At 38.7% G+C, this 12,125-nt stretch overlaps 1 protein-coding gene across 3 annotated transcripts in view; it reads left to right on the forward strand.

Annotated features, from left to right (window-relative positions):
* LOC134631209 (plexin-B2-like) overlaps positions 1–11,841 on the forward strand; it is a 129,848-nt gene extending 118,007 nt beyond the window's left edge. For all 3 annotated transcript variants that reach the window (XM_063479310.1, XM_063479311.1, XM_063479312.1), the window contains 10 exons: positions 133–289; positions 1,126–1,226; positions 2,665–2,749; positions 3,154–3,305; positions 3,534–3,694; positions 6,435–6,582; positions 6,770–6,834; positions 6,963–7,038; positions 8,149–8,223; positions 8,791–11,841. In XM_063479310.1, coding sequence (XP_063335380.1) covers positions 133–289; positions 1,126–1,226; positions 2,665–2,749; positions 3,154–3,305; positions 3,534–3,694; positions 6,435–6,582; positions 6,770–6,834; positions 6,963–7,038; positions 8,149–8,223; positions 8,791–8,895 — 1,125 coding nt within the window. In that variant the 3' untranslated portion in view covers positions 8,896–11,841. The remainder of the gene's footprint in view (positions 1–132; positions 290–1,125; positions 1,227–2,664; positions 2,750–3,153; positions 3,306–3,533; positions 3,695–6,434; positions 6,583–6,769; positions 6,835–6,962; positions 7,039–8,148; positions 8,224–8,790) is intronic.
* The last annotated feature ends 284 nt before the right edge of the window (positions 11,842–12,125 follow it).

Below are 12,125 nucleotides of genomic sequence, written 5' to 3' on the forward strand. Positions count from 1 at the left end.
TCCAAATAGTTCTTGGCGTGGGTGGGTGCCTGGGTGCTCTGACCATGTTTGAATATTTCTGCATGTTTGTATTTTATTAACGTAGGTGCACGTTATCAGCGTGAGGTATTAATGTGCGATTCTGTTTGTCAGACCTTGCAAGTGCTGGTTCAAGGCGAGGGGCCGGATGTTACACCCGTCAAGGTGCTGAACTGTGACACCATCTCGCAGGTGAAAGAGAAGATCATTGAGCAGGTGTACAGGAACCTGCCATACTCCCAGCGGCCCAAAGTCGACAGCGTCACCCTGGGTGAGTAAATGAGGGCCACCTAAAAAAAAAAAAAGCAGATGAACTAAAGCAGGAACGTCTAGTAATGATAAATAATGTAACTGTTATTTCAGTCTTAAGTGAAATTAATTCATAATTAAATGAGAAGTGAGTTATCTGAGAGGGCGAATAATTATTTCATTTCACATGTATTCAGTATATTTTATTATTTTAATAAAACAGCTTTTTATTTCAGTTTGTGGAGTAAAAGAAACCAACTTAGCTTAGAATTTATTCATTGTCAGCAACATGAAGAAATCGTTCATCCCTAAACAAAGCTATGCTCGCTACTGTAATCAGAAACCTTGGGGAGTGACTTGAAAGACTAAAGCTCCACAGACATTTTCTAACTTCAAAGTCATTTTTTTATTCCCACGCATGCTGTAGATCTCATTCCTTTATACATTTTAGATAAGCAGAGATCTGTTTTCTTTCAGGCTAACTGCCTTGTATTTGGTTTTAGTTGTAAATGAAATACAGATGGTGGTGGGCTCAGTTATGCAGAATGTGTTTGGGTGCAAACTTTTCTATTATGTTTCAATTATGCAGAAACTACTGACATGTGACTTCTTCACCCGAGTTCAGCCATATAGCTAACAGGCAAATTTAATAAATGCATCATTAAATCCCAAGAGATAACTGAGCAGATAGCTGCATTCGTTAAAGATCACATTATTACAGTGTAACCACAGGACAGCTGCATCCCAGGATAAAAGTAATTGAAATAATATAAAAAAGTATTTTATTTTAAATGTTTTACTCCCACAGCAGAGATAACTTATGTTTTGAATAACTGTCTCATCCTGCCTTCATCACAGAGTGGCGCCCTGGCTCAACAGGGCAGATTTTGTCGGATCTGGACTTGACCTCCCAGAAAGAAGGCAGGTGGAAACGCATCAATACTCTGGCACACTACAACGTGAGTACTGCAAAAATTTACTATGAAGTAATAAGAATTGAAATTATAAAACCAAATGACTGGGGTTCAGTATCTGATGTAAATCAATGACCATTTAATGTGCATTCAGTTCGAATGTATAATGTAATGTATATGTATGAGTTTCTATATGTATTTTTTTCTTTTTTTCACAATAACAAAATGTTTATTTACCTTACTTTTTTACCACCAATTTATACCTAATCTCTCAGTATAAATAAGTATACATATAAATAATTATTTATATATAAGCATTTAAACTTACCTTTAGGTAAAAATAAATTGCTGATACTTGTCTCTTTGCATACTAGAAGTCTCTTCTCTTGGTAATCTGTCTTTCTATGCAATCCTACATTAAGCCATTTTAGTGACTTTTCTTCCAAGTATTTTCTGCAATAAAAAAAATAAATAGCAAGATGTATGGCAAGGACACAGCTTTCTGCTTACAAAGCCACATTGTAATGTGTTGTTTTGTCAAACCATATAAAATTACAGTCATGCAACAGCTCACATGTGACCCTACCTGAGGATACAAGATTAAGATTGTTTTTTATAAAATATGTATGAAATACCATAGCAAGAGAAAGTAAATGTGCGATATGTTCTCAAGGACAACATTGGAAGCTGTTAAAGTGATCCTTTTATCTTGTTTTATGACTCTTTAGTTCAAGTCCAACAACCATCACAAAGTTTTCACTCTCCTTTCTATGCCAGTAACTACTAAGCTATGTAAAAGCTAAGAGAATAAAAGCTTTTATCCTTAAAGTGCTGCTTAAAGATTTCATCATTAACTTTTATGGAGTGTATAGGTGTTCAAGATAGATCATTTACGATAATGTTGGCCCAAAGAATATGTTATACAATAGCACTGTAATAAAATTCTTCACTTTTTGTTTTTATCACCTACAAATTTTAATTTCTTACCTGTGACTCCCATAGCTTTCTCTTTGTTTGGTCTTGTTGGCTCTCAGTGGTGACAGAATGCCACTAAATCTTCTTGGCACTGTATTGATCCACAGAAAATAAAGGTCACTCGCGAATATCCCCTACCTGTTCTGCTTTTCAGCCACTTAAATCCGCCTCTTTTAAAGGTGCTCGAGTTTCTTTCATCCTACCTGCTGTCTCGCTGTTGTTCTTAGACAACAGACCTGCTCCTATAGATTCATTGGCTGTGTCAGGGTAGCGCTAATCACAGTATTTGTGGGGTCAATAATGGGTTGACGCCAAAGAAAATGGCCTGTAAATATCCCAATAAAGACTCACTGTTCGTGTCCGCTCATTCACATTGATTAGGAATTAGATCTGGGTGCTAGAAGGCACTGCTGACCACAGTCACAGTAGCTATTAAATTCAAAGGTGTGTGAAGTTTGCTTCATTGTGTGTGTTGTCATCTAACAAAATGATTGATTGTACATTCCAGGTGCGGGATAACGCCACATTAGTTTTGTCCAAAGTGCAGCACACGCAACAGAACTATGACCAGAATCAGGAAAACCACGAGGAGCGTACGTATCTCTAAGTACACGCATACCGTGCACATAAACACACACATGTTGAACCCAGAAGAACACAGATGAAATGTGTACTTGAGAGTTCCTGCCTTTGTTCTGTTTCTCCAGGGTTTTTGTCCATATTCCCACGACCAATTAACATGCTAATACATGTTGTTTTATGTATAACACGCTTTGAGATTATGCTGAAATAGTATGTCCTTTTATCTTCAGCTTTTTTATGTACATTTGAGAGTATTTGATGGCATTTCTTCTTGGATAGTCTCATTCAAATTCAGTAGACACACCCTCTCGTTTTTTTATTTTAATCGTCTGAATGTTTTCTGTAAGCATGTGCATGAATAAATAAGAAGTAGAACTGTCAAAAGAAAGTTTACACTGGTGTTTTCCTCAAATAGGAAATGCTTTGTTGGAAGATGATAAAGTGTTTCACTTGGTGAGGCCAACAGACGAACTGGATGAGATCAAATCTAAACGAGGAAGCATAAAGGACAAGTCGATGACCAAAGCCATTACAGAGATCTATCTAACAAGACTCCTTTCCGTAAAGGTACAAGACAAAAACATTTATGCAATTATTACAGTAAGTAGGGCACTGTTACACTGACTAAACAGTAAAATTCTGGTTTTTCCAACTTAAAGCTATTTTGGAAAGAGCAGAAAATGCACAGTAAAAACTTGAATAGCTATACTCTCCTTGCAAATAGATGTGCCTCTGGTATTTCTGGCTGCGCTCTGTGTCTCTGCCCTGTCTCACATTATTTGTGGCCCCTTTCAGGGAACACTGCAGCAGTTTGTGGATGACTTCTTCCGCAGCGTGCTGTGCTCTGGGGCAGTGGTCCCACCAGCTGTCAAATATTTCTTTGACTTCCTGGATGAGCAAGCGCTGAAACACAACAATGTGGATGAGGAGACTATCCATATCTGGAAGACGAATAGGTAAAACAACAGGTCGACTGCGTACACTAATGATCACTGTCAGAGTTCCTTTTGTATGCTGTATGTTAGTATGTGGATGTACTCCAAGTATCAAAAGAAAAGGATGTTGTTCTGCAAAGTTTACTGTGTGCAGTTAACTTAGTCCAGTCTTACAAAGAGACTCTACAGCAAATCCAGATAAATGATTAAATATGTAAAAAGAAAAAAAAGGTAAGGACTCAGCACCACAAATTTGTATTTGTATTTGTTTCCGGCCTCATTCCATGAAATCAATCAGTCCACATGACTCCCTCAGAACAAGCATCAGACAATGACTATTTCTGTGTTACTGTCCCCTGAAGTACATATGAAGTAGTATTTTTCCCCAGATTTTATGGACCTGCATAACTTTTTAAGTACAGGAGATAGCCACTTAAACTTTATTCTCCCCTAAAAAGCAAATTTAAGCTCTTTTAAACACAGGAACCCACTCCAAGTGTTGCAATGTAAAACAAAAATCTTGTTTTTATTTGCCAGGATTTTTTTTCTATGACCTACTTTATGCATCAGTATCAGAGAATATATCACAGTTTTTCACTGCAGCAATTTATTGTCTAAGATTTAGAGTAACAGAAGAATCTGTGCCTGGGATTTATTTTTTTTATTTACTAGAGGACAATTTAAAAAGTGGATTTGGGGTCATTCTCAAGGGTTTTATATGTATAATATTTTGGACGTAATACACTGATCAAATAGGTTTAGGTCCTAAAGAAGTTTTCCAATCCTTGCAATCAGAGCATGGAAAAGGGTGGAGATCACAGAGTGCTCCTCTGTGGCTCTATGCTCCATGTAGTCAATATAGATATCAGCCTTTGCCATTAAGGGGATGTTAGATGGTCATTAGCAGCTAGTTCATTGTTGTTGATGTTTCCTTCCCTGAGAGGCATTTTTTTCCCACTTGCTGTTAACAGTATTTCAACCAAATGTCTATAATTACTACATCTTGTTCCCTCCTTCTTAAAAGAACAGGAAATTATGCAGATAGTTTCATACGTTTTGACAGTACCTTTTACCTAAATGTTTAAAGTAACATTTTGTATTAGTGGACTATGGGAAATCTTTTCATCTTCAGTTTAATTTAAAAAAAATCTAATCAATATTTTCACCCAAGTTTGGACTGTTCATGTATTATTTCCATTTTTGCCAGTAGAGGGGGAAAGTATTTGCTTTCCCCCTCTTTCCTCTTTAGACCTGAACCATCTGAGCACTAAACTGATTGGATGATTCAGTTAATCTTAATGCTTTCCATTAGATACAGGTTGGTTTTTTTTTTTTATTTAAATCAGAAAACCAATGAGTAGCTATAACTCCCGAAAATGTAAAATAGTAAGAGGAGCTTTCTAGGATAATTTCGTCTTAACTATAGTGGTGCAGAAGTATGGCATAGTATGAAAAAATACATCTTGAATGAAATACAAGGACCTCTCATTTAGATACGACTGTGGTATACAATTTCACAACCAGTCCACACAAGCACAGCTATCCGATTTCATTCCCACCAACAGAAATCCCGCTGCCTGAGACACTGTAACTCTCCAAGAAATAAAACTTACTTATCCCAGAATGGACAGAATACAAATGCCCAATTTCAACTTACTTAGTTTGCATTTGCAATCCCCCTGCTCCCATGTGACATTTAAGTGCATAAATTAGTGTCACGTCGGCTAAGGCTCAAGCATACAAGACGACGTGTTGCATGTAGATGCCGGTGATTGACGCAAGGCTGGCAAGAGAGCAGCCACACAAGGACAGAAGATGAGCGATTTAATTACTTACTACACTCCACACCACACTCTGCATCCGCCCGTTCTGTTTATCAAATCAACTGAGGGCCATGTACTAAATATGAATGTGTGTATGAGGCATAACAACAAACAAACATGGTAATTATGTCCCAAGCTAATTTAATTCTGTGATTATGGCAACATTGCTATTTTTATGCTTCCATTGTATTCTCACGGCAGCCTTCCCTGGAGATATTACCAAACCAGTATGAATTTTACGCGGTGCGTTTCCTCTCTCAGATGGCAGAAGACGTTCTCACCGATTGGGGAGGAGTTTTTTTTTTCTTCCCTAAACTATTGTATTTGGTTGTTCTTTTGAATGTAAAAGCTGATATGAGGTTGGAAGAAAGTCTGTGGAGTTTGTTTTTCCGTTCAGGGGGGAAATTAGCAAGACCATTCGAGCATTGCATTATGTAGTCTGGGCTTTAAGTTGTTAGGCTGCACAGGAACCTCAGAGGTCAGCTGCTTTATCATTTCTAATCATTGTTTGTTAGAGTAGACAACCGTCATTGGATGTTGCTTTGTGCAGATCCCTTTAGTTGTTAAAAAAAAGTCTTCAGAGATCATTTTTTTTCTTTTTCATTTAATTTTCTGTGAACAGCAATAGTTCTCACAGAGGTCAGCATCGTGTGAAACAGTAATATAAACTGACAGTCAAGGGTATTGTTCTGAATAAACTGACAACGACAAGAAAGGCTTTTCTCCATCCCTGTTATTATCTTGTACTGCACTCAATTGCACCTCAGGCAAGTGCTCTCACACATGAAATGAAATGCCTCCCTGACTTAAATTAATTCATGGATGTAATGCGGTTGATGAGACACCCCCCCCCCCCCCCCCCATTCTGAAACAATAATACCGGTAACAACCAGTGATGATAGACTGATTTCTTGCCCCTCTTTTTAATACCCGTGCAGCCTCCCTCTGCGGTTCTGGGTGAACATCCTCAAGAATCCCCACTTCATCTTTGACGTCCACGTGTCTGAAGTGGTGGACGCCTCGCTCTCTGTCATCGCCCAGACTTTTATGGATGCTTGCACCAAGAGTGAGCACAAACTCAGCCGGGTGAGTGGAAACGAATGGACAAGAGGAGGGAGAGGTGGGAGAATATGAGGTGGAGGAGTGAGGAGGAAAAAAGGAAGATGGGTGAAAAGATGAACAAAAGATGAGAACAAATTTGATTATGTGAGAAGGTCATAGGCACATTAATTTAAAGTGCCATTTTCACTGAGTTGTATCCCTCCCCCTTTAGGACTCGCCAAGTAACAAACTACTCTATGCAAAGGAGATCTCCACCTATAAGAAGATGGTAGATGAGTAAGTACTGTCAGCACTTTCCATCTGTTATCATTGGAGATTGTAATACCTTTTTTTAAATATCAGTTAACATAATGGAGCAATTACCACCTCTTGTCTACTCTTTATGTGTGTGTCTGTGTGTTTAGTTACTACAAGGGCATCAGGCAGATGGTATCTGTCAGCGACCAGGACATGAACACTCACTTGGCAGAGGTGTCACGGGTAAGGAATACATCTGTCATTTTTGAATAGAACACAATAGAGTAGAATATCTTCATTGTCACTGTAACATGTGCAGTGAAATAAGTGCAATGTCAACAGTGCAAAGATCAGTCACAACAGTCATAAAAAAAAATCTGTAAATTGCATAAAACTATATAAGAGATGAAAAAAATAAAAGACAAAAACAACTTTTCTTCATTCACCTAAACTGCAAAACCCTCCATTGCACACAGCACAATCATGTGGACAATGCAGCATTTAATGCTTTTACAGCTCTGGGATAAAAACGCGTCTTGCTGTTAATGTTGCAATCCCTAAGGTTTCAGTCCTGGATTATCATCCAAGTCATAATTTTTAACGTCCCTCGAGTGTGGGTATTGAACATATTTAAGATTGCTGGGTTTTTTGGTTTTGTTTTGTTTTTTACCAAATGCCCCCGGGGACTTAGTTATTGATATAATAAGTTAAGAAAAAGGTATTTCCTTTCTAAAGCCTCTTTTGTACTGGCATGTTAACTGTGAGAGATTCATAGTCCACTTTCAAGTCCATAATGTTAAATTTTTTATTTTATTTTTTTTGTTCCATTTATTTTGGGAGTTTTTGTCTTTAATTGACAGCAGATAGGATAGGGTGAAACAGGAAACCAGTGGAGAAAGTCATAATTGAATCATATTGCGTTGATGTGGCATCCACATAATGTTTTCCACAGGAAGGATAGTATGAAAATTGTATTTTTACTTACTGCGCCAAGGGTGCACTTTGCAACTACATGCTGCTGAAAACAACAAAAGAGGAACTGGTGTATTTGTTTGCACTGTTGCCGAATTAACTCAAATGGTTTTAACCAAAAAGCATTCAATAATTGACTTCCTTTATATTATAATATAAAAAACAGGATTTGAGTTTATGAAAATCTTAAGGATTATAACTTTAATGCCCGGTGGCATTACATATCAGCATTGTTCAGAGGCTTATTTATGTGTGTGCAGTAATTCTCATTTGCTCCTCCATAGTTTTTAAAGCCTGGGTGTAGTTTATTCAGCTGGGTCCAGGTTCATGGTTTGGTTGGATTTCCACTTTAACCTTTAAATTTCTGTTTATGTTTTTCAGTCTCACACAGACAAACTGAACACACACGTGGCTCTCCATCAGCTTTACCAGTACGCCAGCAAATACTATGATGGGGTAAGAGGCCCTTCTTTTTCCTATCACACCCGAAGGAGGCTATTCCACTGAATGCACTACTGCCCACTATATTATTGGTTCTCCTTTTTTTTTCTCTCTCTTCACTCTTGATATGCCAGAAGAGTGATTGTATGAAATTTTAATTGAAAGCATTTCTGTGGGATGTGAATTGGAAAATTGCTCTGGGAATTGATTTTTAAGAGTCCATTGTGCATTGCCACTTGAGGTCACGAAAAGGGGATAAACAAAACCTAATGAACAAGTTGGATAAACAAATGGGGCTGTCAGTCTCCCCTAAGTGGGACTCGCAAAGAATAACAGCTTATATGACGCGATTGCTGATGTCGAATAACACCATCTTCTCCTCCCACTCTCCACCCTTCTTCTTCTTCTTTGTCCTGTGCTTCTTCTCTGTCCATCCCCCTCCTCCTTGTTTCTTTGCTTTTCCGACATTACCCTTATGCCATCCTCTGTCCAACTCTTTGTCTCCTCTACACCCTCTACACCTATTATACCCGACATTTCACTTTTTTTTACTGTCCTTCTTACCTTCCATTTTTTTTTCAGATCATCGCATCTCTGGAAGAGGACCCAGCTGCCCAGAGTAAACAGCTAGCCCTGCGGCTCCAGCAGATAGCAGCCGCCCTGGAAAACAAAGTGACTGATCTCTAACCCACTAAGTGGAGGGAGGAACCAAGGGAGGGGGGAATATCACCAGTGACTACAGGGGCTTATTTCTTTTTTTTTTCTTTTTTTAGTGAATAAATTCCAGAAATTAGGAAATGTGAGAAGGGACCGATGTGGGCGTGTTTATTGTACAACTTGGCCCTGGGGTAATTTTCTGTTCTGTGTGGAGTAACAGACTAATGAAATGCAGAAAGAGAGGAGACAGGAAGAAAATGGTGGGTTACACTGTCATAGGTACGCCTTAAAGCTCACTTGCCAAACCTTAAAGGTCTGCGCACTCATTCATGCTTCACTGAATATTACTCCCACAATGCAGTGCGGCAGAACTCTCTCTGAGATTTAAGCCCCTCTGTGGAGCACTGGCATAGGAGATAATCAGATGTTCAATTTCTCTCTGTGTAAAAAAAAAAAAAAAAAAAAAAAAAAAATGGTTTTAAGAGTTGTATTATATATTTTTTTTATCGTGCAGTCTTTATGCGGAAAGCTTTATAAGAAAAAATATCTTTTTAAATGGATCACCTTGTGGTGCGGATAGTGTTTTTATTAGCCTGTGTGTGCGTAGATGCCTGTGTGAAGTACTTGTGGAAAAAACAAAAAAGAGTGTGTGCTGCTGAATTTAAGTGTGCGTTTGGGTGGATTGCACATGTGCGAATGTGTGAAACTGTGCGTGCACACACGGGATGCCTACTGTCAGGCGCGAGGGTGACAGGACGCCTGCTTTGTCGTTTTAATTCCCCCATACTCAGTAACACACTGGAGCCTGTGCTCTCAATGAGCTTTATGACAGAGACCAAAGGGTCCTCAAAAGGACGCTGGTTAATCTAGCAATGTACAGGCTCATATGAATGACAGGTCACCAGGCGTTTCAGAAACATTTGAGTTATATTCTTTTTCTTTTGACTCGGATTTGGTTCTGGCTGGATTACCTGTTGTGCTTGTGGAAATCGATAATAGCACAGTCTGTCTCCCTTTATTGTACAGTGCCATGAAACATTCCACTTCAACTAAAGCACAGAAGGACATTTAATACGTTTTAAAGATATTATAGTTAAAGACTGTGTTTAAGTTTTTTTTCCTTTGCTATATTGTTTTATTTTTATATACATATATGTATCAGCAAGAAGCAACCATTTTTCCTGCCACAGATTCGTGTCACTCATATTAGCCCTGCAATAATGTCAGTATACCGTGAGCCACAATCAACAGTTGCATTTGCTTACTAAAGTAGCAGTTCAGCAATATGTTAGAAGACTATTCAAATTGTTTTATGCATTGCTCATGTTTATGATTTTTGTACCATATTTTTAGTATTACCCGTGTAATGTTCCAAATAGTCATCAAGAATTCTGCCTCTACAGCTATGAAATAGCCTGTCGCTGATGTTAATAATTTAGATGAGATTCAGTCGGTACTTAAATGGCATGCTCTGAACAATTATCGTGGATTTAGCCTCTGTATGATGTCGGGGGAGGGAGGGGGGTGTTTGGTTCAGTCGTGTACATAATTGTTATATTAATTGGGTTATTGATATGTCAGTGTCAGAACCGAGGTGTCGCCAGGGTAGGTTGGTTATTTCTTGGGCCATTAGACGCCGTCCCTAAATTGTAGGCCTTGCTGTTGACAGATGATTTAATTGTACTCGCTGTATCTGATCATGGGTGTGTGGATTTGACGGCGCATGACACTCTCTACAGCCCCAAGAATGTTAACGATTCCTGCCTTCGCTAGAGAGAGGTGTGCACAGACCTCGAGCTTGCCTGCCTGCTGTCTCAGCATGGCACCCTGGCATCCCGACCAACAGCACTTGGCACTGCCCACTCAGCGCAGTGCAGAGTGGCACTCTGTATAATGGAATCAGCAGGGGAGGCTTTTGATCTTAATTGCATGCCGACTGCAGGCTCCATCCTTGTCTCCGGTGTTGTTTACTGCTGAGTCCTTTCTTACTGACAGAGTTGATGCAAGAAGCTTCTTTCAGAGCCTTTCTTTCACCAAAAATGTGCCTTATATAGGATATTACATATATTGTTTCTAAATTATTCTACTGGTAACCTAGGTGACTATGATGATGATAGTGATATAGACACAGCAATGTATTTGGACTTGTGATCTTATGTGTGCTGTCTCAAATGCTAGATGCCCTGCTGCAGCCATTTGCGTGCCAATAGGCTGAAGATGTTTCAGTAAGATTTCTTTTATGGTTGCAATTTTGATGTGTGCATTTCCTTTGGGTGTCTGTGGTGTGTGCTTAGTAGGACTTTGGTGGGTAAGGCAAAAAAAAAAAAAGAAAAAGAAAAAAAAAAAAGCCAAACTGATTAAATGTAAAACAGTGGCCAATGTGATTTGGGTTTCCCTTGAAAATGTCTGGCATTCCTAAATTAGTCTGAAGCCAAAAGGTTATCCTTATGTAGATGGATATGCGCAAAATTGTTCCAGTTGTGTTCATTTTTTGCCCTGTGTTTCTCAGCTATTCCACAGTGTGTACGATAAATGACTATCTATACTCGACAAATGACCTTTCTTACTGCTGTGCAGTTATTATTTTTATTTCTCGTTTCCTATATCATATAAATCTTTGTAAAACGCGTTGAAATACTGTATTCTAACTGTATAATCCTATGCATTGAGTCCTGGGACAAAAATAACAAAAGTGAAAAAAAAAAACCTGTTTGTGCAGTTGTCGAGACTTTTTTTTTCCATTTTGAAACTTGTGAATGTGCTGTGATGATAAAAGAAACTGGGACGCTCCATTTTCAGTACAGGACCATTAACGGAAGCCAACATTTTCCTTCACATCCGAGGCAGCTCAGAAGATTCTTGATCTTGTACCTGATCTGGTTGTACTGGATGAACTTAATTTTACAAAAGTTGTGTGTGGACGGAGGGTTACAGGTTTCATCATACACTCCTCCGTTAATAAACTCAGAGACATATACGCTCTTCATATCTGCTGTGTTTCTTTCACCTTCAGCATATTGATTTGCTTCAATTTGACACCCACCTCTCACGAATAATGCATGAGAAACAATCACCTTGGATGATAGAATAGCTTTTTCCACCGCTGAAGCAAACTCTCTTTTGTGCAAGTCTTTGGTATTTCTGCATGACCTTATGAAGACAACATGCACAGGCAAGAGTAATGGTGGGGTTTCTGAAAAATTAAAACCACCATAGCCCTATTTATGAAGAAGAGGACCAAGTGTCAAAAGCTGACAGTT

This window comes from Pelmatolapia mariae, linkage group LG7 (genome assembly GCF_036321145.2).
Source record: "Pelmatolapia mariae isolate MD_Pm_ZW linkage group LG7, Pm_UMD_F_2, whole genome shotgun sequence".
Classification (NCBI taxonomy): domain Eukaryota; kingdom Metazoa; phylum Chordata; class Actinopteri; order Cichliformes; family Cichlidae; genus Pelmatolapia; species Pelmatolapia mariae.